This window comes from Mauremys mutica, chromosome 4, assembly GCF_020497125.1.
Source record: "Mauremys mutica isolate MM-2020 ecotype Southern chromosome 4, ASM2049712v1, whole genome shotgun sequence".
NCBI lineage: Eukaryota > Metazoa > Chordata > Testudines > Geoemydidae > Mauremys > Mauremys mutica.
The window spans coordinates 157805249-157828369 of NC_059075.1; the positions used below are offsets into that span (position 1 = coordinate 157805249).

A 23121-nucleotide genomic window follows, 5' to 3' on the forward strand; every position below is an offset into this window, starting at 1 on the left:
GAGAGCACTGGGACCCTCCTGGGGGGGAGGGGGGGGGGGACAGCATGGTGTCATGCCAAGAGTGGGCAAGAGGTTAGTTTGTTCAGAGGTGGCTGACCACCCTTAAATGGGGGAGAAAGGGCAGGAGCACAGGCGGAAAGCCACCGATTGAGAGCACCGACCCAAGGGGAACCCTGGTGTGTGTGAAATACACGGCACTGTCGGGTGATGCCCCTCCACCCTTTAGTACAGCCAGCTCCGGTAACCTCCCTTCTGCCTCTCCCTGTTTCTAGAGCAATGCCGAAGCCCCCAGTGCTTCCCCCATGCTGCCCCACCAGCCTGGGCTATGTCGCCGAGCCGGGCTCCCTGGCGGGGCAGTTACTCCAGCACGCAACTGATGGCAGGCTCAGGAAGGCCAAGAAAGCTGCTGAAGAGAGGTAAAGCCCTTCAGTGAACCCACCCTGGCCTAGAGAGACCGTGGATCCAGCGTGCAATGCTCTGCCGTGAGCTGAGCGGCCAAGCCAAGATGGGAGCATTGCATGCTCCCGTCCCCATGAGCCACACTCCTGCAGCTCGGATGAAGATGGGAGCGTTGCATGCTGGGAGATGTGGTCTCTATGGGTCACACCCTTTGGGTGATGGGCCATATTCATGGTCAACTGTGGGTAATCTTTGTGCCTGCCTCCTTAGGGGTGGATGTGGATGGCCAAAACACAGCTGGACAGACAGGCCTCTTCGTTGCCGCACTTCTGGGACATACCGCGGTTGCCCGGCTCTTCCTCCGGTTCAGAGCAGATCCCAACCAGTGAGTGGCCCTCATGGTGGAGCCAGTGACCTGAGAGAGGAAAGGTCCCATATCCCCATTCCCCTGTCTGGGGCCAGATCAGAGCTGGTGCCCCGGAAAGGCTTTGGATCCCCAAGCCAGACTGGAAGCAGTGCATTGTGGGAAAATCTTCTCTTGTTGCCCTGGGGTCTCGGCAGTGCCTCCTAACACCTGTCCCGTGCACTTCTTTCCCTAGCCGGTGTTACGATGGCAGCACCCCTGTCCACGCCGCTGCCTTCTCCTGCCAGCGGCCCCTCTTCGCCCAAGTCCTGGAGGCAGGGGGTGACCTGAGACTCCATGATCAGCAGGGCAGGACCCCCCAGGACTGGGCCGAACAAGCTGGGAGCGACCAGAATGCCGAGGTACCTATGCAATCGAGGTGGGAGGTCTCTAGTGCTTAATTTGTAATGAAAGAGGTTCCTGGGCTCAAGCAATTTTTGTATATTCACATCTGATGGAGGAAGCCCAGAGGCGCCGGAGCTCTGAACTGCTCGGCCTGGAGTTGCCTGGGGCTCTGAACCGCCCGGCCCAGAGGCACCGGAACTACAAACTGGCAAGCCCTGGCACAAATTAAGCACTGGGGGCCTCCGTATGGGATAAGGAGCTTAGCTTGAATCGTCTGCCTGTCACCCCCCAGGTGCTGGCATTCATTCAGCAGTGCCGTGCCCGAATGGTGGGGCTGACTCAGCATGGGGAGCAGGGAGCCACGCAGATGCTTTCCAGCAGGATAGGGGGCTCGCCACGCAGCCTGCGTTCCTCCTTCTCCTCCCTGCTCTCTGCCTCCTTCTGGTAAGACCCCTCCTCACAAAGCTGGTGTTCCAACAGTGCAGCAGCTCCCAGCATGCATTCCTCCATCTTCATCCCAGCAGCCATTCTGATGTGAGTGGGTGGGAGGTTACCATCCCCAGCATGCACTGCTCTGATGAGACTATATGTCCTAGCATGTAATGCTCTATGGTGACATGAGTGGATAAGGAGTGTCTGGGTTGCTTGGCTAAAGATGGTGTGTTGTATGCTGGGAACTAGTATAGAACCATGCCCTGTCCACTCCCATTGAGATGGAGCATTGCATGATGGGACCTGCAGTCTCAGGCCACAGTCCTGTCTGAGCATGTCAAGGTGATGCACTGCATTCTCGGAGCGGGAAACCTGTTTTTATCTGGTGGCATGAAACAGCCTCAAGAGTGGATGGGTCACTACAAAAACTGCTGCTACTCACACCTTCTTGTTAACTGTTTGGAATGGGCCACCTTGATTACATCGGCCTCATTAGCACAACACAAGTGATTTCCGCCCCTTCTTGTCAACTGTTGAGATTAGCCCACTTCCACCTTAATTGAATTGGCTCGTTAGCACTGACCCCCCACTTGGTAAGGCAACTCCCATCTTTTCATGTGCTGTGTATTTATACCCCTCTACTGTATTTTCCACTCCATGCATCTGATGAAGTGGGTTTTAGCCCACGAAAGCGTATGCTCAAATAAATGTGTTAGTCTGTAAGGTGAAAAGAACAGGAGTACTTGTGGCACCTTAGAAACTAACACATTTATTTGAGCATAAGCTTTCATGGGCTACAGCCCACGTCTTCGGATGCATAGAATGGAACATATATTGAGGAGATATATATACACATACAGAGAGCATGAAAAGGTGGGAGTTGTCTTACCAACTCTGAGAGGCCAATTAAGTAAGAGAAAAAAACTTTTGAAGTGATAATCAAGATAGCCCAGTGTCACGGAGTGTGGGGGAGTCAGGCCCTGCACCCCCGTCTTCCTGCGATTCACCAGGACTCTCAGCCAGCCAGGAAAGCAGAAGGTTTATTTAGACGCCAGGAACACAGTCCAGGACAGGTCTTGCAGGCACAGACAACAGGATCCTCCCCAGTTAGGTCCATCTTGGGGTCCCAGGAGCATCAAAGCCCCTTGGGGGGTCAGAGCCCTGTCTGTGCTTCCCTCCATTCCCCAGCCAGCTCCTGAAACTCCTCTCACTCTTCAGCCTTTGTTCAGCTTCTCGGGCAGAGGTGTCACCTGGCCTCTCACCCCTTCCTGGGTTCTCACATTACATGCTCAGGTCTCCTCTCTACAGCCAGTCTCCCATCCCCCAGTGCAGATCGTCCTCCCAGGCCAACAGCCCCCACTCAGCATTCACAGACCACAGTAAAAACAGTCCCAGTTCGTCACACCCAGTACAGACAGTTTGATAAGAAGTGTGAGAATACTTACAAGGGGAGATAGATTCAATGTTTGTAATGGCTCAGCCATTCCCAGTCCCTATTGAAACCTAAGTTGATTGTACTAGTTTGCATATCAATTCCAGCTCAGCAGTTTCTCCTTGGAGTCTATTTTTGAAGCTTTTCTGTTGCAAAATTGCCACCCGCAGGTCTGTCATTGAGTGACCAGACAGGTTGAAGTGTTCTCCTACTGGTTTCTGAGTGTTATGATTCCTGATGTCAGATTTGTGTCCATTAATTATTTTGTGTAGAGACTGTCCAGTTTGGCCAATGTACATGGCAGAGGGGCATTGCTGGCACATGATGGCATATATCACATTGGTAGATGTGCAGGTGAACGAGCCCCTGATGGTGTGGCTGATGTGATTAGATCCTATGATGGTATCCCCTGAATAGATATGTGGACAGAGTTGGCATCAGGCTTTGTTGCAAGGATAGGTTCCTGGGTTAGTGTTTTTGTTCTGTGGTGTGTGGTTGCTGGTGAGTATTTGCTTCAGGTTGGAGGATTGTCTGTAAGTGAGAACAGGTCTGTCCCCCAAGATCTGTGAGAGTGAGGGATCAGCAATGCCCCTCTGCCATGTACATTGGCCAAACCGGACAGTCTCTACACAAAAGAATTAATGGACACAAATCTGACATCAGGAATCATAACACTCAGAAACCAGTAGGAGAACACTTCAACCTGTCTGGTCACTCAATGACAGACCTGCGGGTGGCAATTTTGCAACAGAAAAGCTTCAAAAATAGACTCCAAGGAGAAACTGCTGAGCTGGAATTGATATGCAAACTAGTACAATCAACTTAGGCTTGAATAACTGAGCCATTACAAACATTAAAGAGTCCTGTGGCACCTTATAGACTAACAGAAGTTTTGGAGCATGAGCTTTCGTGGGTGAATACCCACTTCTTCGGATGCAAGGTGGGTATTCACCCACGAAAGCTCATGCTGCAAAACGTCTGTTAGTCTATAAGGTGCCACAGGATTCTTTGCTGCTTTTATAGATCCAGACTAACACGGCTCCCCTCTGAGCCATTACAAACATTGAATCTATCTCCCCCTGTAAGTATTCTCACACGTCTTATCAAACTGTCTGTACTGGGCTATCTTGATTATCACTTCAAAAGTTTTTTTCTTACTTAATTGGCCTCTCAGAGTTGGTAAGACAACTCCCACCTTTTCATGCTCTCTGTATGTGTATATAGATCTCCTCACTATATGTTCCATTCTATGCATCTGATGAAGTGGGCTGTAGCCCACGAAAGCTTATGCTCAAATAAATGTGTTAGTCTCTAAGGGTACGTCTACACTTACCTGCCGGTTCGACGTGGAGAGTTCGACTTTTTGGAGTTCGAACTATCGCGTCTGATCTAGACGCGATAGTTGGAACTCCGGAAGCGCCGCGGTCGACTCCGGTACTCCACCTCGGCAGAAGGAGTTGGCGGAGTCGACGGGGGAGCCGCGGAGTTCGACCCCGCCGCGTCTGGACGGGTGAGTTGTTCGAATTAGGGTACTTCGAATTCAGCTACGCTATTCACGTAGCTGAATTTGCGTACCCTAATTCGAACCCCCTTCTTAGTGTAGACCAGGCCTAAGGTGCCACAAGGCCTCCTGTTCTTTTTGTGGATACAGACTAACACAGCTGCTACTCTGAAGTCTGTAAGGTGCCACAAGGACTCCTCCTTGGTTTTGCTGATACAGACTAACAGGGCTCCCCCTCTGAAACCAGCCTCAAGAGGGCAGCACAGGGGTGGGGGCTGGTTATAACATGTAGTGTCTGTCTCTGAGACCCCGTGTGACTCCAGTCTAGGGTGACCAGATGGCAACTGTGAAAAATCGGGATGGGGTGGGAGGTAATAGGCTTCTATATAAGAAAAAGCCTCAAACATCAGGACTGTTCCTATAAAATCGGGACATCTGGTCACCCTACTCCAGTCACTGCTATTTACAGATGCTCCCCTTCTCTCTCCACCACAGTGAAGTGCCAAACTGGGGTGGGGTGGGCAGGGCGTTAGCAGGTCAAAGTTTAACTTTCAGCCTGCCCCACAGGTCTCTGGATAGCTCCAGGACAGATTGGAGTGGCAGGGGGCCTGTGGCAGGGTTTGGCCAGGTAAGCCGGGGGGTGGTTTCAGGTAAACAAGGGTCTCTGGACTGGTGGAGGGGGCATTCCCAGGTAGCAGGGTCCCTGAATGGCCAGGGGGTGGGGGGTGTCCCAGGTAAGTGGGGGTCCCTGAAGGGATGGGGGGAGGGGGCATTCCCAGGTAGCAGGGTCCCTGAATGGCCAGGGGGTGGGGGTGTCCCAGGTAAGTGGGGGTCCCTGAAGGGATGAGGGGAGGGGGCATTCCCAGGTAGCAGGGTCCCTGAATGGCCAGGGGGTGGGGGTGTCCCAGGTAAGTGGGGGTCCCTGAAGGGATGGGGGGAGGGGGCATTCCCAGGTAGCAGGGTCCCTGAATGGCCAGGGGGTGGGGGTGTCCCAGGTAAGTGGGGGTCCCTGAAGGGATGGGGGGAGGGGGCATTCCCAGGTAGCAGGGTCCCTGAATAGCCAGGGGGAGGGGGGTGTCCCAGGTAAGTGGGGGTCCCTGAAGGGATGGGGGTGGGGGCATTCCCAGGTAGCAGGGTCCCTGAATGGCTGGGGTGGGGGGTGTCCCAGGTAAGTGGGGGTCCCTGAAGGGATGGGCGGAGGGGGCATTCCCAGGTAGCAGGGGTCCCTGAATAGCCAGGGGGTGGGGGGTGTCCCAGGTAAGTGGGGGTCCCTGAAGGGATGGGGGGAGGGGGCATTCCCAGGTAGCAGGGTCCCTGAATGGCTGGGGTGGGGGGTGTCCCAGGTAAGTGGGGGTCCCTGAAGGGATGGGGGGAGGGGGCATTCCCAGGTAGCAGGGTCCCTGAATGGCTGGGGTGGGGGGTGTCCCAGGTAAGTGGGGGTCCCTGAAGGGATGAGGGGAGGGGGCATTCCCAGGTAGCAGGGTCCCTGAATGGCTGGGGTGGGGGGTGTCCCAGGTAAGTGGGGGTCCCTGAAGGGATGGGCGGAGGGGGCATTCCCAGGTAGCAGGGTCCCTGAATGGCTGGGGTGGGGGGTGTCCCAGGTAAGTGGGGGTCCCTGAAGGGATGAGGGGAGGGGGCATTCCCAGGTAGCAGGGTCCCTGAATGGCTGGGGTGGGGGCAGTGTGAAGATCACAGGCTCAAGACGTGGTTGGTACAGCCAGGTGGGGGGTAACCTGATCTCCACGGGGGCAGTCCTATCTGATCACCCTTGTGTGCCCCCCCACACAGCTGTGCCCCAGTGGCCCCCTGCGCCCCAGTTTCGCCTCTGTCACCCCCATCGCGGACCCAGATGAGCTGCTGCGGGCCGAGGCCGAGCCGGACCGGAGCTATGAGAATGGGCCCTACACACTCATGAGCAAGTAAGAGTGGGGGTGTGGGGTGTGTGGGAGGGTGATCTCCAGTGCTGACCCCACCTTTCTACCACCCAGCTGCCTGTGGAAGGGACAGCTCGTCACTCTGCGAGGGCTGAAACCAGAGCCCCCCGGCAGCAGGCCCCACGGCCCCACGGACCTGCTGGTGGCAGAGCAACAGCACTGCAGGTAGCACCCCCACCCACCCCTCCGCACCGCATCCCTCTGCCCCGGGCATCGCGGCCCCGGGGGTCCCGCCCGCCGAATCCCCCTGCCTTGGGCATCGCGGCCCCGGGGGTCCCGCCCGCCGAATCCCCCTGCCTTGGGCATCGCGGCCCCGGGGGTCCCGCCCGCCGAATCCCCCTGCCTTGGGCATCGCGGCCCCGGGGGTCCCGCCCGCCGAATCCCCCTGCCTTGGGCATCGCGGCCCCGGTGGTCCCGCCCGCCGAATCCCCCTGCCTTGGGCATCGCGGCCCCTGGGGGTCCTTTCCCTCCCAATCCTAGCCCTGTGGACCCCCCCTTTCCCCGTTAGCCTTCGCTGCCCCTGTCCCCGTGGGGAGCCTCTCCTGTTAGCGGGAGCGGCTGTGGCTGCCCCTCCTTTTCCCTGTGGGAGGCCCTGTGCTGGGCTAAACCCCAATAAGCCGCCCTCTCCCTTGTAGCCATCTGCACCACCCCCACCTGCTGCTGCTTCTGGCCGTGAGCCCTTCCCTGGACCTGCGCGAGGTGCGTCTGGTGTTCGAGAGGGTGGAGATGGGCTCCCTGTACTGGGCCCTGCACCAGGAGGTGAGCCGGGCCGGGGCCAGAGCGTGGGGCTCCTTCTACTGGGCCCTGCGCCAGGAGAGGAGCCGGCCCGGGGCCAGGGCGTGGGGCTCCTTCTACTGGGCCCTGCGCCAGGAGGGGAGCCGGCCCGGGGCCAGGGCGTGGGGCTCCCTGTACGGGGCCCTGCACCAGGAGGTGAGCCAGCCCGGGGCCAGGGCGTGGGGCTCCCTGTACGGGGCCCTGCACCAGGAGGGGAACCGGCCCGGGGCCAGGGCGAGGGTCTCCCTGTACAGGGCCCTGCACCAGGAGGGGAGCCGGCCTGGGGCCAGGGCGAGGGGCTCCCTGTACTGGGCCCTGCACCAGGAGGTGAGCCGGCCCGGGGCCAGGGCGTGGGGCTCCCTCTACTGGGCCCTGCACCAGGAGGGGAGCCGGCCCGGGGCCAGGGCATGGGGCTCCTCCTACTGGGCCCTGCACCAGGAGGGGAGCCGGCCAGGGCGAGGGGCTCCTTCTACTGGGCCCTGCACCAGGAGGGGAGCCGGCCCGGGGCCAGGGTGAGGGGCTCCCTGTACGGGGCCCTGCACCAGGAGGGGAACCGGCCCGGGGCCAGGGCGAGGGGCTCCCTGTACGGGGCCCTGCACCAGGAGGTGAGCCGGCCCGGGGCCAGGGCGTGGGGCTCCTTCTACTGGGCCCTGCACCAGGAGGGGAGCCGGCCCGGGGCCAGGGCGTGGGGCTCCTTCTACTGGGCCCTGCACCAGGAGGGGAACCGGCCCGGGGCCAGGGCGTGGGGCTCCTCCTACTGGGCCCTGCACCAGGAGGTGAGCCGGCCCGGGGCCAGGGCGAGGGGCTCCCTGTACGGGGCCCTGCGCCAGGAGGGGAGCCGGCCCGGGGCCAGGGCGTGGGGCTCCCTGTACAGGGCCCTGCACCAGGAGGGGAGCCGGCCTGGGGCCAGGGCGAGGGGCTCCCTCTACGGGGCCCTGCACCAGGAGGGGAGCCGGCCTGGGGCCAGGGCGAGGGGCTCCTTCTACTGGGCCCTGCGCCAGGAGGGGAGCCGGCCCGGGGCCGGGGTGAGGGGCTCCCTGTACGGGGCCCTGCACCAGGAGGGGAGCCGGCCCGGGGCCAGGGCGAGGGGCTCCTTCTACTGGGCCCTGCGCCAGGAGGGGAGCCGGCCCGGAACCAGGGTGAGGGGCTCGCTGTACGGGGCCCTGCACCAGGAGGGGAGCCGGCCCGGGGCCAGGGTGAGGGGCTCCCTGTACAGGGCCCTGCACCAGGAGGGGAGCCGGCCCGGGGCCAGGGTGAGGGGCTGCCTGCATTAGGAGGGGAGCCGGCCCGGGGCCAGGGTGAGGGGCTCCCTGTACAGGGCCCTGCACCAGGAGGGGAGCCGGCCCGGGGGCGGGGTGAGGGGCTGCCTGCATTAGGAGGGGAGCCGGCCCGGGGCCAGGGTGAGGGGCTCCCTGTACAGGGCCCTGCACCAGGAGGGGAGCCGGCCCGGGGGCGGGGTGAGGGGCTGCCTGCATTAGGAGGGGAGCCGGCCCGGGGCCAGGGTGAGGGGCTGTTTGTGCAAGAAGGTGGGATGGGAACATGGGGGGGCTAGGGGCTCCCCACTCATGCTGTGTCTCCTGCTGCAGGCACCCCACCCCCCTGCGCCCCCCTCCTGCCTGGCCGCCTTGCGCCTGCTGCTGCAGCTGTGTGAGGCGCTGCTGTTCCTGCACGGGCAGGGGTATGTGCACCGCGCTCTCACCTCCCACGCAGTCCAGCTGGTGCGCCCCGGCCTGGCCAAACTCGGCAGCCTGGAGTACATGCAGCCACGGTGAGTCCTGTCCGGGAGAGGCCTGGGGGACCCTCGGAGAACCCCACCCTGATGCCTCTCTCCCTTGGCTTTCAGGGCCAGGACTGGGTCTGGGGACCCCACACCCCCCCCTGAGCTCTATAACTGGCTGTCCCCAGAGGTGATCCGTGACCGCCCAGCCTCCACGACCTCCGACCTGTACAGCTTCTGTGCCGTCACCCAGGAGATCTTCACAGGTCAGTGCCCGGCGAGGCGGAGTGGGGCTGGCCCCTCGCCATCAATCTAACCCAGCCGGTCTGTGTTCTGGGGAGGCGATGGGCAGGGGAGTGGGGCCAGCCCCCCCCGGAGCTAACCCGGCCGCTCTGTGTTCCAGGGAGGTGATGGGCAGGGGAGTGGGGCCAGCCCCACAGGGAGCTAACCCGGCCGCTCTGTGTTCCAGGGAGGTGATGGGCAGGGGAGTGGGAGCTAACCCGGCCGCTCTGTGTTCCAGGGAGGTGATGGGCAGGGGAGTGGGAGCTAACCCGGCTGCTCTGTGTTCCAGGGAGGTGATGGGCAGGGGAGTGGGGCCAGCCCCCCCCGGAGCTAACCCGGCCGCTCTGTGTTCCAGGGAGGTGATGGGCAGGGGAGTGGGGCCAGCCCCACAGGGAGCTAACCCGGCCGCTCTGTGTTCCAGGGAGGTGATGGGCAGGGGAGTGGGAGCTAACCCGGCTGCTCTGTGTTCCAGGGAGGTGATGGGCAGGGGAGTGGGGCCAGCCCCCCCCGGAGCTAACCCGGCCGCTCTGTGTTCCGGGGAGGTGATGGGCAAGGGAGTGGGGCCAGCCCCCCCCCCGGAGCTAACCCGGCCGCTCTGTGTTCCGGGGAGGTGATGGGCAGGGGAGTGGGGCCAGCCCCCCCCGGAGCTAACCCGGCCGCTCTGTGTTCCGGGGAGGTGATGGGCAGGGGAGTGGGGCCAGCCCCCCCCGGAGCTAACCCGGCCGCTCTGTGTTCCGGGGAGGTGATGGGCAGGGGAGTGGGGCCAGCCCCCCCCGGAGCTAACCCGGCCGCTCTGTGTTCCGGGGAGGTGATGGGCAGGGGAGTGGGGCCAGCCCCCCCCGGAGCTAACCCGGCCGCTCTGTGTTCCGGGGAGGTGATGGCCAGGGGAGTGGGAGCTAACCCGGCCGCTCTGTGTTCCAGGTGCCGTGCCCTGGTACGGGGCGGAGGGAGCGGCTGTGCGGCAGTGGGTGCAGGCAGGCCGGTCTCTGGCCCCTGATGCCTGCGTGCCCCCACCCTGCTATGAGGTGGTGAGGGCTGGGCTGGCCTTCCGGGAGCGGGAACGCTGTGGCTCCCTACCTGATATTCGCTACGTCCTGCGTAAGGCCCTGCAGGTAATGGGGGGGGGGGGATTCCCCGGGGAGATTCCCCACCCTGCTCTGCCCCGCCAGGATCTAACTGACCTGTTCATCCCCTTCCCAGGAGGCCATGGGGCAGCCGGGCGGCCCACTGTCCCTGTCTCCCAGGAGGCTGTGTGCGTGGGCAGGGGAGGCCTGGACCCCCCTGGAGTGCCTCCCTGCAGCCCCTGCAGGTGAGAGCCATGGGGTGTGGGTGGGGTGGACAGAGGGTACTGACGCCAGGCCCTCACCCCCACCCCTCTGCACCCCAGAACCCCTCTACTATGAGGTAGGGGATGGCAGTCCAGAGCGGGCAGCAGCTGATGGCAGCACAGGCCAATGGGCTGAGGTAAGAGGGTGGGGTAGGACCCTGGGACGGCACCGGGGGGGCAGGTATCAGGAGGTCGGGATGAATGGGGTGCAGGCAGGGTCCGGGGGGTGAGAATGGCTGGGTGGAACTCAGGGTGGGCTCTAGCGCCCAGCTACCGGGGTTGGTAAGTGCAGGGTGGACTGGCCGGGCACAGGTACCAGGGGCAGAGTGGGGGAATGAGGGGGTAAGGACCAAGGAACAAGGTAAGGAGGTGGGGAATGGGGTGAAATTCACTCCAGCACCCCAGCCCCTTTCTCAGCCATGCCCCCTGCTTCCCCCCAGCTGGGCAGTGGCAGCTCAGTGCCAGGGCTGCAGGGCAAGGGGCAGCCCAGCCCCCTGGCGCGCCAGGCCACAGCAGCCTCAGACAGCAGCTTGGAGGTGGAGAGCAGCAGCCAGGAGGGGACAAGGGGCTGTGAGATTGGCAGCCCAGGCTCCGGCACCATGGTACGTGGGTCTGTGCCCCCCTGCCCTGCTCTCCCCAGCTCCCCTGGCATCTAACCCATCCGTGTCTGCATCTCCTCAGTCTGCACCCTGGCATCTAACCCCGTCTCTGTCTGTATCTCCCCTGCCCTGCACCCCTGGCACCTAACCCTGTCTGTGTATCCCTGGCCTGCACCCCTGCAATCTAACCCCGTCTGCATCTCCCCGGCCTGCACCCCTGGCACCTAACCCTGTCTGTGTATCCCTGACCTGCACCCCTGCAATCTAACCCCGTCTGCGTCCGTCTTCCCAGCCTGCACCCCCAGCACCTAACCCCGTCTGCATCTCCCTGGCCTGCACCCCCTGCCCTGCACCCCTGGCACCTAACCCTGTCTGTGTATCCCTGGCCTGCACCCCTGCAATCTAACCCCGTCTGCATCTCCTCGGCCTGCACCCCCTGCCCTGCACCCCTGGCACCTAACCCTGTCTGTGTATCCCTGGCCTGCACCCCTGCAATCTAACCCCGTCTGCATCTCCCCGGCCTGCACCCCTGGCACCTAACCCTGTCTGTGTATCCCTGGCCTGCACCCCTGCAATCTAACCCCGTCTGCGTCCCCAGCACCTAACCCCGTCTGCATCTCCCTGGCCTGCACCCCTGGCACCTAACCCTGTCTGTGTATCCCTGGCCTGCACCCCTGCAATCTAACCCCGTCTGCATCTCCCCGGCCTGCACCCCTGGCACCTAACCCTGTCTGTGTATCCCTGACCTGCACCCCTGCAATCTAACCCCGTCTGCGTCCGTCTTCCCAGCCTGCACCCCCAGCACCTAACCCCGTCTGCATCTCCCTGGCCTGCACCCCCTGCCCTGCACCCCTGGCACCTAACCCTGTCTGTGTATCCCTGGCCTGCACCCCTGCAATCTAACCCCGTCTGCATCTCCTCGGCCTGCACCCCCTGCCCTGCACCCCTGGCACCTAACCCTGTCTGTGTATCCCTGGCCTGCACCCCTGCAATCTAACCCCGTCTGCATCTCCCCGGCCTGCACCCCTGGCACCTAACCCTGTCTGTGTATCCCTGGCCTGCACCCCTGCAATCTAACCCCGTCTGCGTCCCCAGCACCTAACCCCGTCTGCATCTCCCTGGCCTGCACCCCTGGCACCTAACCCTGTCTGTGTATCCCTGGCCTGCACCCCTGCAATCTAACCCCGTCTGCATCTCCCCGGCCTGCACCCCTGGCACCTAACCCTGTCTGTGTATCCCTGACCTGCACCCCTGCAATCTAACCCCGTCTGCGTCCGTCTTCCCAGCCTGCACCCCCAGCACCTAACCCCGTCTGCATCTCCCTGGCCTGCACCCCCTGCCCTGCACCCCTGGCACCTAACCCTGTCTGTGTATCCCTGGCCTGCACCCCTGCAATCTAACCCCGTCTGCATCTCCTCGGCCTGCACCCCCTGCCCTGCACCCCTGGCACCTAACCCTGTCTGTGTATCCCTGGCCTGCACCCCTGCAATCTAACCCCGTCTGCGTCCCCAGCACCTAACCCCGTCTGCATCTCCCCGGCCTGCACCCCTGGCACCTAACCCTGTCTGTGTATCCCTGACCTGCACCCCTGCAATCTAACCCCGTCTGCGTCCGTCTTCCCAGCCTGCACCCCCAGCACCTAACCCCGTCTGCATCTCCCTGGCCTGCACCCCCTGCCCTGCACCCCTGGCACCTAACCCTGTCTGTGTATCCCTGGCCTGCACCCCTGCAATCTAACCCCGTCTGCATCTCCTCGGCCTGCACCCCCTGCCCTGCACCCCTGGCACCTAACCCTGTCTGTGTATCCCTGGCCTGCACCCCTGCAATCTAACCCCGTCTGCATCTCCTCGGCCTGCACCCCCTGCCCTGCACCCCTGGCACCTAACCCTGTCTGTGTATCCCTGGCCTGCACTCCTGCAATCTAACCCCGTCTGCGTCCCCAGCACCTAACCCCGTCTGCATCTCCCCGGCCTGCACCCCTGGCACCTAACCCTGTCTGTGTATCCCTGACCTGCACCCCTGCAATCTAACCCCGTCTGCATCTCCTCACCTGCACCCCCTGCCCTGCACCCCTGGCACCTAACCCTGTCTGTGTATCCCTGGCCTGCACCCCTGCAATCTAACCCCGTCTGCATATCCCCGGCCTGCACCCCCTGCGATGCACCCCTGGCACCTAACCCTGTCTGTGTATCCCTGGCCTGCACTCCTGCAATCTAACCCCGTCTGCGTCCCCAGCACCTAACCCCGTCTGCATCTCCCCGGCCTGCACCTCTTGCCCTGCACCCCTGGCACCTAACCCTGTCTGTGTATCCCTGGCCTGCACCCCTGCGATCTAACCCCGTCTGCGTCCCCAGCACCTAACCCCGTCTGCATCTCCCCGGCCTGCACCTCTTGCCCTGCACCCCTGGCACCTAACCCTGTCTGTGTATCCCTGGCCTGCACCCCTGCGATCTAACCCCGTCTGCGTCCCCAGCACCTAACCCCGTCTGCATCTCCCCGGCCTGCACCTCTTGCCCTGCACCCCTGGCACCTAACCCTGTCTGTGTATCCCTGGCCTGCACCCCTGCGATCTAACCCCGTCTGCGTCCCCAGCACCTAACCCCGTCTGCATCTCCTCGGCCTGCACCCCTGGCACCTAACCCTGTCTGTGTATCCCTGACCTGCACCCCTGCAATCTAACCCCATCTGCGTCTGTCTTCCCAGCCTGCACCCCCAGCACCTAACCCCATCTGCATCTCCCCGGCCTGCACCCCCTGCCCTGCACCCCTGGCACCTAACCCTGTCTGTGTATCCCTGGCCTGCACTCCTGCAATCTAACCCCGTCTGCGTCCCCAGCACCTAACCCCGTCTGCATCTCCCCGGCCTGCACCCCTTGCCCTGCACTTCCAGCACCTAACCTTGTCTGTGTCTGCACCTCCAGCATCTAACCCCATCTGGATCTGTGTCTCCCGGGCCTACGCCCCTGGCATCTAACCCCGCCTTGGTCTGCATCTCCTACTCCCGGGGGAATTCTGCGCCACTGTGCAATGCAGGATTTTGCAGAAATTAACATGCGTGCAGAATTTCCTTTCCCCCCGCAGAAATGGGCTGCTGGACCCGGCAGAGCCCAGCTCGTACATAGAAGACACTGCTGGGGGGATGGGGAGGGAGCTAGAGGATTCCTGGCAGCTGCAATTCCCAGCCTGCCCTGGGAGGAGAGGGCAGCGTGCAGGAAACTCCATGCAAGCCTGGGACGAAGCATCAGGCTGTTTCTCCCTTTGGATCCCTGGGTTCTGGGGGTGGATGTCTGGGCAAGGGGGGCCCTGTGGCGGGGGACTGCTGGAGAAGGGGATGCTGGTATCTGGGCCGGGGGACCCTGCAGTAGGGCTTTGCGGGGAGGTGTTGTGAGTGTCTGGCCCCCTGGCTGGGCTCTGGGAGGGGGGTGCTGGTATCTGGGCCGGGGGACCCTGCGGTTGGGCTTTGCGGGGAGGTGTTGTGGGTGTCTGGCCCCCTGGCTGGGCTCTGGGAGGGGGAAGGGGGCAGAGAAACAGGAACTGGGTTGTCAGAGGGGTTTCTTTAACTCTCTACTCCTGGGGGGATTTGTGTGTGTGTCTGTGTTGTTTCAGACGTACTTGCTGACAGGTACATTGAAATAAATTACCAAAATAATTGAAACTGGCGTGATTATGTAGTGTTGTTTTGACAAATAAAATTTGCAGAATTTTTAATTTTTTGATGCAGAGTGCCCCCAGGCATAGATAGTGCGGTGTGACTGTCACTGCAAATGCCCATTAGTCCCTGCAGCGTGGACAAGTCTCCATCGGGCGTCTGTCTCAGTGAGACGCAGGAACAGAGCTCACAGGGTGAAGCAGGAAGAATGCAGGCCCAGGTCGATGTTCAGCCTGGGGGCGTCTGGCTCTCTGACGGGGTTCCTCCTAGACACTGTTCCAAAGGTGGGGCTGTAGCACTGATCCTGTGGCTCCGTGACAAGAGGCAGGGTGGGTTTCTGAGTGCCTACAACAGTCAGGTGGAGCTAAGAACCAGGCTGCTGAAACCCACTGTGGCCAGAGCAGAGGGACACCGCCGGGTCAGAGCTCCTGTTGATGATTAGCTGCCCTTAGGGCTATGGCAACATGTAAAACCCCCTTACACTCCTGGAGGCACCGCTGGGATTGTAAGAGAAAAAGCAACTCCCTTTTATCCCGTGTGTGTCAGCATGGACAGAGGACAGGTCCCAGAGTGGTGTGACAGCGATGACGTAGACCCACAACAGGCTGTGGTGGTGGGAGGCTTTGGCAGGAGTATCTCCAGAGTACAGATTGTACAGGCCCTGGCTCCAGTAAGGTCCGCAGGCCAGGTCACCTTCCATGGCAGAAGCTATCGGGAGAAAGAACAGAGATGGTCTGCCTCCAGGAGGTTTGATGTGCAGATGGGACCTGGAGACATAACTGTGGATGGTGAGGGAATGCAGTGGATTCTACAAGCTAGACTATGCCCCCTGTGCCATGGGATGAGACATCTGACTTTCAAGGAGAAATTCAGCGTTTTCCCCAGAGAATGGGAAATAGGGAAGAAGATCTGAGGGCATTGTATAGTCCTGCCCCATCTTCTCACCCTTTGTCCGAAGATTCATTCCTGAAGGTCACGACCCAGGCCATGGGACAAGAGGTAGGCCTGGAAGTTGGAACTAAGAACCTCTCTCAGGGATACAACCTAGCCCTGTGCATGAAGAAGAATTTGAGGCCTGGTTGGATCATGCTGGTCAGAGGGAATAGGAATGGGCATGAGCCAAAAGCGAAAAAAGAGACTAGTGGAAAGTCTGCACGGACCTGCTGCTGAATCCATCAGGGCACTCAGGGCCAGTAGCAGCTGAATACCTCTCTTCTTTGGAAGCTCTGAAAGTGGAGAGGATGTTATATTAAAATTCCAGACCACCCATCAGGAACCTGGAGAGAAGCTCTCTCAGTATCTGGCAGAGGTGGAACAACTCCTGCAGAGGGTCCATTATAAGAAGGGAATTTCAGGGAGTGATTTGGATTGCCTCAGACTGCAGCAAGTGTGAAATGGTGCAAGACATGCTGGATTGATGCTGTTCTAGTTGTGATTAGAGGACAGGAAGGGAAATTCCTCATCGTTTGCTACACTGCCCAGAGAGGTCAGGGAATGGGAAACTCAGGACTCTAAAGATAACCCTTTCCGAGGCACTGAAATGTGTGTACTTTGGAAGCTGCTTAGTATAACACCCCTCCTGAAGGTGACCATCGGATGAAACAGCTAGGTGAATTGCAAGAGAAAGTAGCTGCCCTGACAGTGAAACAGCACTCTGTAGTGTCTCCCCAACAAATGACAAGAGGTCATTTGGCCCCCAGAGCAAATACAAGATGGACAGCTGGACTAAAGAGGCAGGGGTCAAGAAGGTCATAGGGCCTGGTGGAATCCTTGCCTCTTGGAGCCCATGCAATTCTGTTGTTGATGTAGAGAGTTGAGGAACAATTTAAAGCCTCTATGTCAGTAAGACAGCAGGAAACTTCAGAGCGATCAGATAAGGATGCACCCTGCGTCCCGTAGTCACCTTCTCTCCCCCCAACTCAAAGATGTGAAGGCTTAGGCTTTGCCTCCAGCTACACCAGGCGTGGCTGTAGGACTGTGGACCAAAGTCTGAGGTTGGAGTGGCTATTGAGGGAATAGCATGTACAGCTGTTCTTCATAGTGGCTCTCACTCATTATCGTCTCTGAACACTTTTACTGGCAACATCCGCCCCTAACGGGGTTGGCCACGTGGGGGTCAGGAGATGGCCAGTGCCCATATCTGTGAAATAGCTACTGAAGTTAAAATTCCCAAAGGATGTGGTTGGAGTTGAGAAAGAGAGAGACACTCTTGCTTTGATCTGTCTCCACCAGCTAGCCAGACCAGGCGCCTTGTATTGTAGGAACACATGCAGCCATGGCTGGAGCTTTGGCTCAGCTAGGCCAAGAGTTTGCTGGACCTAAATATACACAAAGCCTGAAGCTCCATGCGCTGTGTTTGGAAGCATACCAAGCTAAAGAAGGAGAGCGAGACCAGTGTGGACTCGGAGGACTGGTGAGAATAGTGAAACTAGGATATGGCCTTCCAGTCACCATTCCTGCTAGGACAGGGGTTCTCAAACTGGGGGTCAGGACCCCTTGGGGGGGTCACGAGGTTATTACATGGGGGGAGTCGTGAGCTGTCAGCCTCCACCCAAACCCCGCTATACATCCAGCATTTAGAATGGTGTTAAATATATCAAAAAGTGTTTTTAATTTATAAGGGGGGGTTGCACTCAGAGGCTTGCTATTTGAAAGAGGTCACCAGTACAAAAGTTTGCGAACCACTGTGCTAGGACAGCCCATCTAATGCAGGGAATTGCTCAAGTGGATCCGAAGGCCACCAGTCAATCAGTTGATCTTGGGTGAAGCCTCAGATACAGATGTGCTGCAGGGCGGATTGATGCTGAAGAGAGGTGTAGCCAAAACCTCATCTTGTATAGAAAGCGTCAGTAAAGCTACTGGTGGCTAATGAAACTGAGCACCCCATCACTATCCCTCGGGGACCGGTGTCAGTGCAGGTATACTGGGCTGCAGCAGTGCCCATCTGCCCCCCGCAGGAAGATTATACCCATATTTGACCCAGAGAAGTTGAACTTTAGGAACTCCCCAATTCCTCTGGTGTGAAGAGAGAGATTGAAATGGAAACTAGTGCAGAGAGCTCAAGTGTTCTCCACTTGTGAGTGGGTTGGTCAACTCCTTGGCACATCGCATTTGGCAGAATGATAGGCCTTTCTGTGAAAGATCCACGAGACTAGCACCTGCAGATATCGAAGATGTTCGGAAACCTATCCAGCAGATGAAGACTGAAGGAGTCCTACAAATGTTTTATGCTTCCCCAGTTGTTGTGGCCAGAAAAAAGGATGAGGATTATGCATGTGCATAGATTATCATACTTTGAATAGATGTACCTGACCAGCGTATCACCAAGAGTGGATGATGCCTTAGACTGCCTAACAGGAAGCTGTTAGTAACTGCTTCTCAGATCCAAAAAGGAAAAACATCAGATACGGAAAAGAGCCTTCATCTGTCCACTCAGCTTCAGGGAATATGTAGGGCCATTCCAGAGATTAATTGAATGGATGGTTGGTGACGTGAACCTTCTGCAAGTCCTGGTGTATCTGGAGGACTTGATAGTATTCGGCCGCACTTTGGAAGAACACAAAGAATGCTTATTAAAAAATGTGTGACTGCCTGCAGGGACATGGGTTGAAACTATCTCTAGACAAATGCCCGTTCTGTCAGGAAAAAGTAAAGTACGTAGGGCATACACTCCATCTCGAAATGGAGTTGCTGCAGATCCGGACAAGCTGAAAACCCTGTAGACATGGCCAAGCCCCCAAACCTTGAAAGAATTACAGGGGTCTTTTTTGTTTGTTTGTCGTCTTTTTTTGGGGTGGGGGTGGGGGGGTTCTGCAATTATTATAGGTGACTTGTAGTGGGGTTTTCTGCCCTTTATCATCCCTTAGATGAACTCACCAAGGGGTATTCCCCATAGGAAAAGGGTATCTGGATGCAGAACCTGACAACTACCACAGTCATAGAACCCTTTGGAAGCCAGTGGATTCTGGCTTGTGAGAGTGCTTTTTTGGGCAGGGCTGGATTAACCTTTTGTGGGCCCCGGTACCCAGACCATGGCTCCTCTCCCTGGCCTGCCCATGCTCCACCCTGAGGTCATGCTGCCGCTCACACGGGGGGGGGGGGAGAGGGCAGAGAGGAGGGGTCAGCAGGTGGGGCCGTGCGAGGGCAGAGGCTGAGCTGGGGTGGGATCTTTGGGGTGGAGTGTGTGTGGGGCCCCTTCTGAGTGTGGGCATGGCCCCATTGTAAAGCCAGTACTGTGGATGGGGACCAGTTGCTTATACTAGTAGTAGTCTAATATCTAGGCAGCTCACAAACTCGAGTTCTTAGCACCAAAGTGGGCTGTGGCAGAGATATTTCATGATTATCTTTATGGAGGAAAATTCACAATCTGTACTGAAAACACTTCCTTAATTGATGTCTTGAAGTCGGCCTGTTTGGATGCCACAGGGCACAGGTGGTTAGCAGCATTGGCTACCTGTGATTTCCACATATAGTATCGCCCACAGCCTGATGCATTATCCCGCAGGCTGAACAGAGAGGGTGCCAGGCCAGGAATGGATTGACATCCCAGCTCCTGGAGTGAGAGGTTTGCGGAAGGTGGCGGAATCCCAGCCTATTAGCCCTAATCAGATGCACAATGGCATCATCGAACTGCTGGGAGCCCCTCCCGCTGCATACAAATGCCACCCAACTGGATCTTACTTCATTTCCCAGATTGCAAGGGGAAGATATTCGCACTCAGGAGCTGCCAGCTTGAAAGTGACCCTGAGTGCTGAAAGACTGGGAAGACCTGTGAACACCATACAGACTGCCCACCCCGATGCAAAACTGATCTGGAGAGAGTGGAACCAATTGACATCAAAAGGAGGCCTGTTCTGTCAAGAGATGAGGGACTCACTTCATCACCATTATCATCAGCTGGTGGTGCCAGGAGAATTCAGGGACCTGGTGCTGAAGTCCTTGCATGATGAAGGAGGCACTTTGGGGTAGACCGGACACTTGGGAGGGAAAGAAGACTGTTCCATTGGCCCAGATTAATGAGGGCTATAGAGGAATATTGGTAAGAATTGTGCCAGTTGTTGGTTTGGGTAATGTCTTCCAAGCTCATGTGCCCAGTTAGTTAACATCCAAAGCAAGGGGCCCATGGATCTTGTGTGTTCCTAGAAACTGACAACGAAGGGAACACTAGCGTATTAGTGGTAACGTCATTTCGCTCAGTAAGCACAAGCAGTCCCCGTGAAAGATCAGCACGCTCCCACTGTAGCCAAGATAGTATTGGACAAATACTTTGTACACTACTGCTGGCCTTCCAGAATTCACTCTGATCCGGTGGGTGATTTTGCAACGTATCAAAGAACTACTACAAATAATTGGGGCAAAGAAATCCTGGACCTCCCCATATCACCCGCAAGGGGCCCCACAGCCAGAACGTTTCACTAGGGCGCTTTTGAACATGCTTGGGACTCTCAGCCCGCTACAAAAGCACAAATGGAGCCAACATGTTTCACAACTAGTACACACTTATAATTGTACCGGGAATCTCCCCTTATTGTCTAATGTTTGGGAGGGAAGCGAGACTACCTGTGGACATTTGTTTTGGAGTGACTCCAGATGGAGGTGGCCTTGACACCTTCAGTGTGTAAAGAAATTAACGCAACAACAGGAGAAATGCCTATTGACTGGCTATGGTTGCGGCAGTGAAGAGCGCAACGCAGAATAAGGCCTGATGTGACCAGTCCATAAGAAAGCAAGAACTACTCCCAGGTGACTGGGTTGTGATAAGGAACTCAGGAGTAAAATGGAAGAACAAGGCAGGGGACCGTTGGAAATCAGAACCCTATCAGGCTGTTCGGAAACAACCTGGGATGCCCCTAGATCAGCTCCGGAGAGAAGGAGGGAGAGAGATCAGAACACTTGACAGGAATCGCTTGTTGGTACGGTTCCCTGGGAGAGAGATGGCCACTACGTCTGCTAGTAGCAATCAGGCTGCTCCACAGAACCAGGATGGGCTGGCTGTGACGGAACAGAGACACGAAGGGGAGAGCATCAGTCATCACTGGTGATGAATCTGATGATTGGGGTTTAACTACCTTTATCAACCCCCCAGAGCCTAGAATGGGGCAACCCTGTGAGGCCCCACTCCAGCCCCCACTGGCAGATATGGCTGCAGAGCGGGAAGTGATGCCCAAGGAAGGGAGCTGCTGCCCCCAGGAAGTCTCCTGTGCTGGATGCAGAACCTGCTGTGGAAATACAGCCCAGGGGAGAGAGGTGAAGCTTACCCACGAGCTGCCTGGTACCTCAGCCAGTAGACCTACCGGGGGGGGTAGAGCTGCAGCTGCCGGGGGCACTGGGGAAAGCGAGCGTGAAGGGGGTTGCCGTGGGCGTAGTTACAACGGGCCGTGGTGAAGTTGTGAGCTGGGCGCTCCTGCCACAGGAGAGACGCTAGGGTAACGTGAGGGGGTACTAGCTAGTAACGGTAAGGGGTAGATAACAGGTATTCATTGAGTTTGTCGGGACGTCAGGCTTTACACCATGTCCCCAGCATCTAACCCGGCTGTGTCGCCCCTAGGAGCCGGCCCGGCCCCCAGCCCTGCCCTGCGTGAGCAGCCTCCAAGCCTCAGCCTGCCTGCTGGAGCAGGCCCAGGCCTCGCTGGAGACCCTGGAGCGTCGCTTTGCCGCTGGCATCCAGGCCCTGCAGGACTTGGTCAGCCTCCAGGGGACGCGCCCGGCCCAGCCACGCTGCGGCAGGCCTGGGGCTGGCCAAACGGGGGCCACCCGGGCGTGCTGCAGCCTGGGGGCCCTGCAAGGCTCCGGCCAGCCCCCCATGGCCCCAGCAGGTGAGTCTCACCTCCCAGGAGGGTTCCCCCAGAGCCCCTCCACCGAGCTCCGTGGGTGGGGGGTAGCAGGCAGCCCCCCTTGCGGAGCCCCTGGGCGCCTGGCTGACAGCACCAAGGAGGAGCACAGGGGGCCCCCACTCCTGGGGTGTGACTGCCCCCGGGCCGTTAACCCCCCCCCCCCCCCCGCGCGCTGGCCAGGGCCGTGTCCCACGCTGACCCGCTCCCTCCTCTCTAGGTGAGCGGAGCAGGGCCCGCCCCCTGCAGACCCTCATCGATTTCTCCACCTGGGTACGAATGCAGGAGCAGCAGCAGGTAACGGAGAGAGGAGACCCTCCCCCCAGGGCTGCCCCCCCAATCTGCCACCCTCACTGACTCCCCCCCCTTGTCTGTCTGCAGGGCCTGGGACACCCCGACCTGGCCCGTGAGCCCGCCCTGGACAGCCCCTTTGGCACCCTGCAGTCGTGAGTGGCCGGGCAGCCCTGCAGTGGGGTCAGCGCTCCCCTCAGCATTTTACCCAGCAGGCTCTGCTGCAGTCCCCCAAGTTTGGGGGGGAGGGAGCACGGCTGAGAACACCCTAGAGCAGGTGTTACAGGGAGCAGCACCCCAGGAGCTGCACAAGCTTCACCCTGGCTCATGGCCCCGTTATCACTGCAGGCCTAGGGGTGGGGGGAGCGGGGAGGCGAGGGGGGCTGGGGCGCAGGGGTAATGGGGGGGAAGGAGGGAGGCCAGTGGCTTGACAGATCCAGCCAGCACTCCCTGCAGCCGCCATGGGGGGCACCGTGTGTGTGTGGGGGGCTGGACCTCCCCCACCTCCTGCTCACCTGCCCCTGCTCCCCAGGCTGGACCTGCTGCAGGAGATCATCGAGGAGCTGAAGGGCAGGGGAGACGCCGGGGCCAGGCGGCCGGCGGGCAGGGAGCAGAGCAGGTAGGGACGCTGCCCCCCTCCCCCAGCCCCCGGGGCCTCCCCCCAGCCCTGCCCCCCTCCCCCAGCCCCCGGGGCCTCCCCCCAGCCCTGCCCCCCTCCCCCAGCCCCCGGGGCCTCCCCCAGCCCTGCCCCCCTCCACTAACCCCAGCTCCCTCCCCAGGGCAGCACCCCAGAAGAGGACAGCTCGGCCCCACACCGCAGCCGAGAGGGGCACCGGGCCCCTGCGCCAGGACAGCTGGGGTGCGGGAGTGAGGGGGGCTTGGGCCTCCCTCTGAGAGCCCCGTCCCAACAGCTGCGACCGGGCCGAGATCTGCTACCCCCTCGGTGACTAATAAATGGCCTGGCCAGAGCTGGGGGCTGTGTGCAGTGAGGGCCCCCCCCCGGCATCTAACCGGAGCCCCCTGCTCCGGGCTCCCAGCCAGAGACATTCCCACCCCCCCCCGGCATCTAACCAGAGCCCCCTGCTCCGGGCTCCCAGCCAGAAACACCCCCCCAGCACCCCCACCCATCCCCCCAGCATGTAACCGGAGCCCCCTGCTCCGGGCTCCCCCCCAGAGAGATTTCCCCCCCCCCCCCCGGCATCTGCCC

At 59.8% G+C, this 23121-nt stretch overlaps 1 protein-coding gene across 1 annotated transcript; it reads left to right on the forward strand.

The window, feature by feature from the left end:
- Nucleotides 1-406: 406 nt before the first annotated feature.
- Nucleotides 407-22815, forward strand: LOC123368476 (serine/threonine-protein kinase PksC-like). The gene is made up of 17 exons (XM_045013302.1): nt 407-416; nt 670-784; nt 999-1164; nt 1440-1591; nt 5080-5140; nt 6301-6431; nt 6501-6611; nt 7082-7205; nt 8807-8988; nt 9064-9203; nt 10141-10331; nt 10420-10683; nt 21341-21608; nt 21844-21920; nt 22005-22069; nt 22447-22533; nt 22694-22815. The coding sequence occupies exons 4-17, from the start codon at nt 1473-1475 to the stop codon at nt 22806-22808; spliced, it is 1935 nt and encodes a 644-aa protein (XP_044869237.1). The 5' UTR covers nt 407-416; nt 670-784; nt 999-1164; nt 1440-1472; the 3' UTR covers nt 22809-22815.
- The last annotated feature ends 306 nt before the right edge of the window (nt 22816-23121 follow it).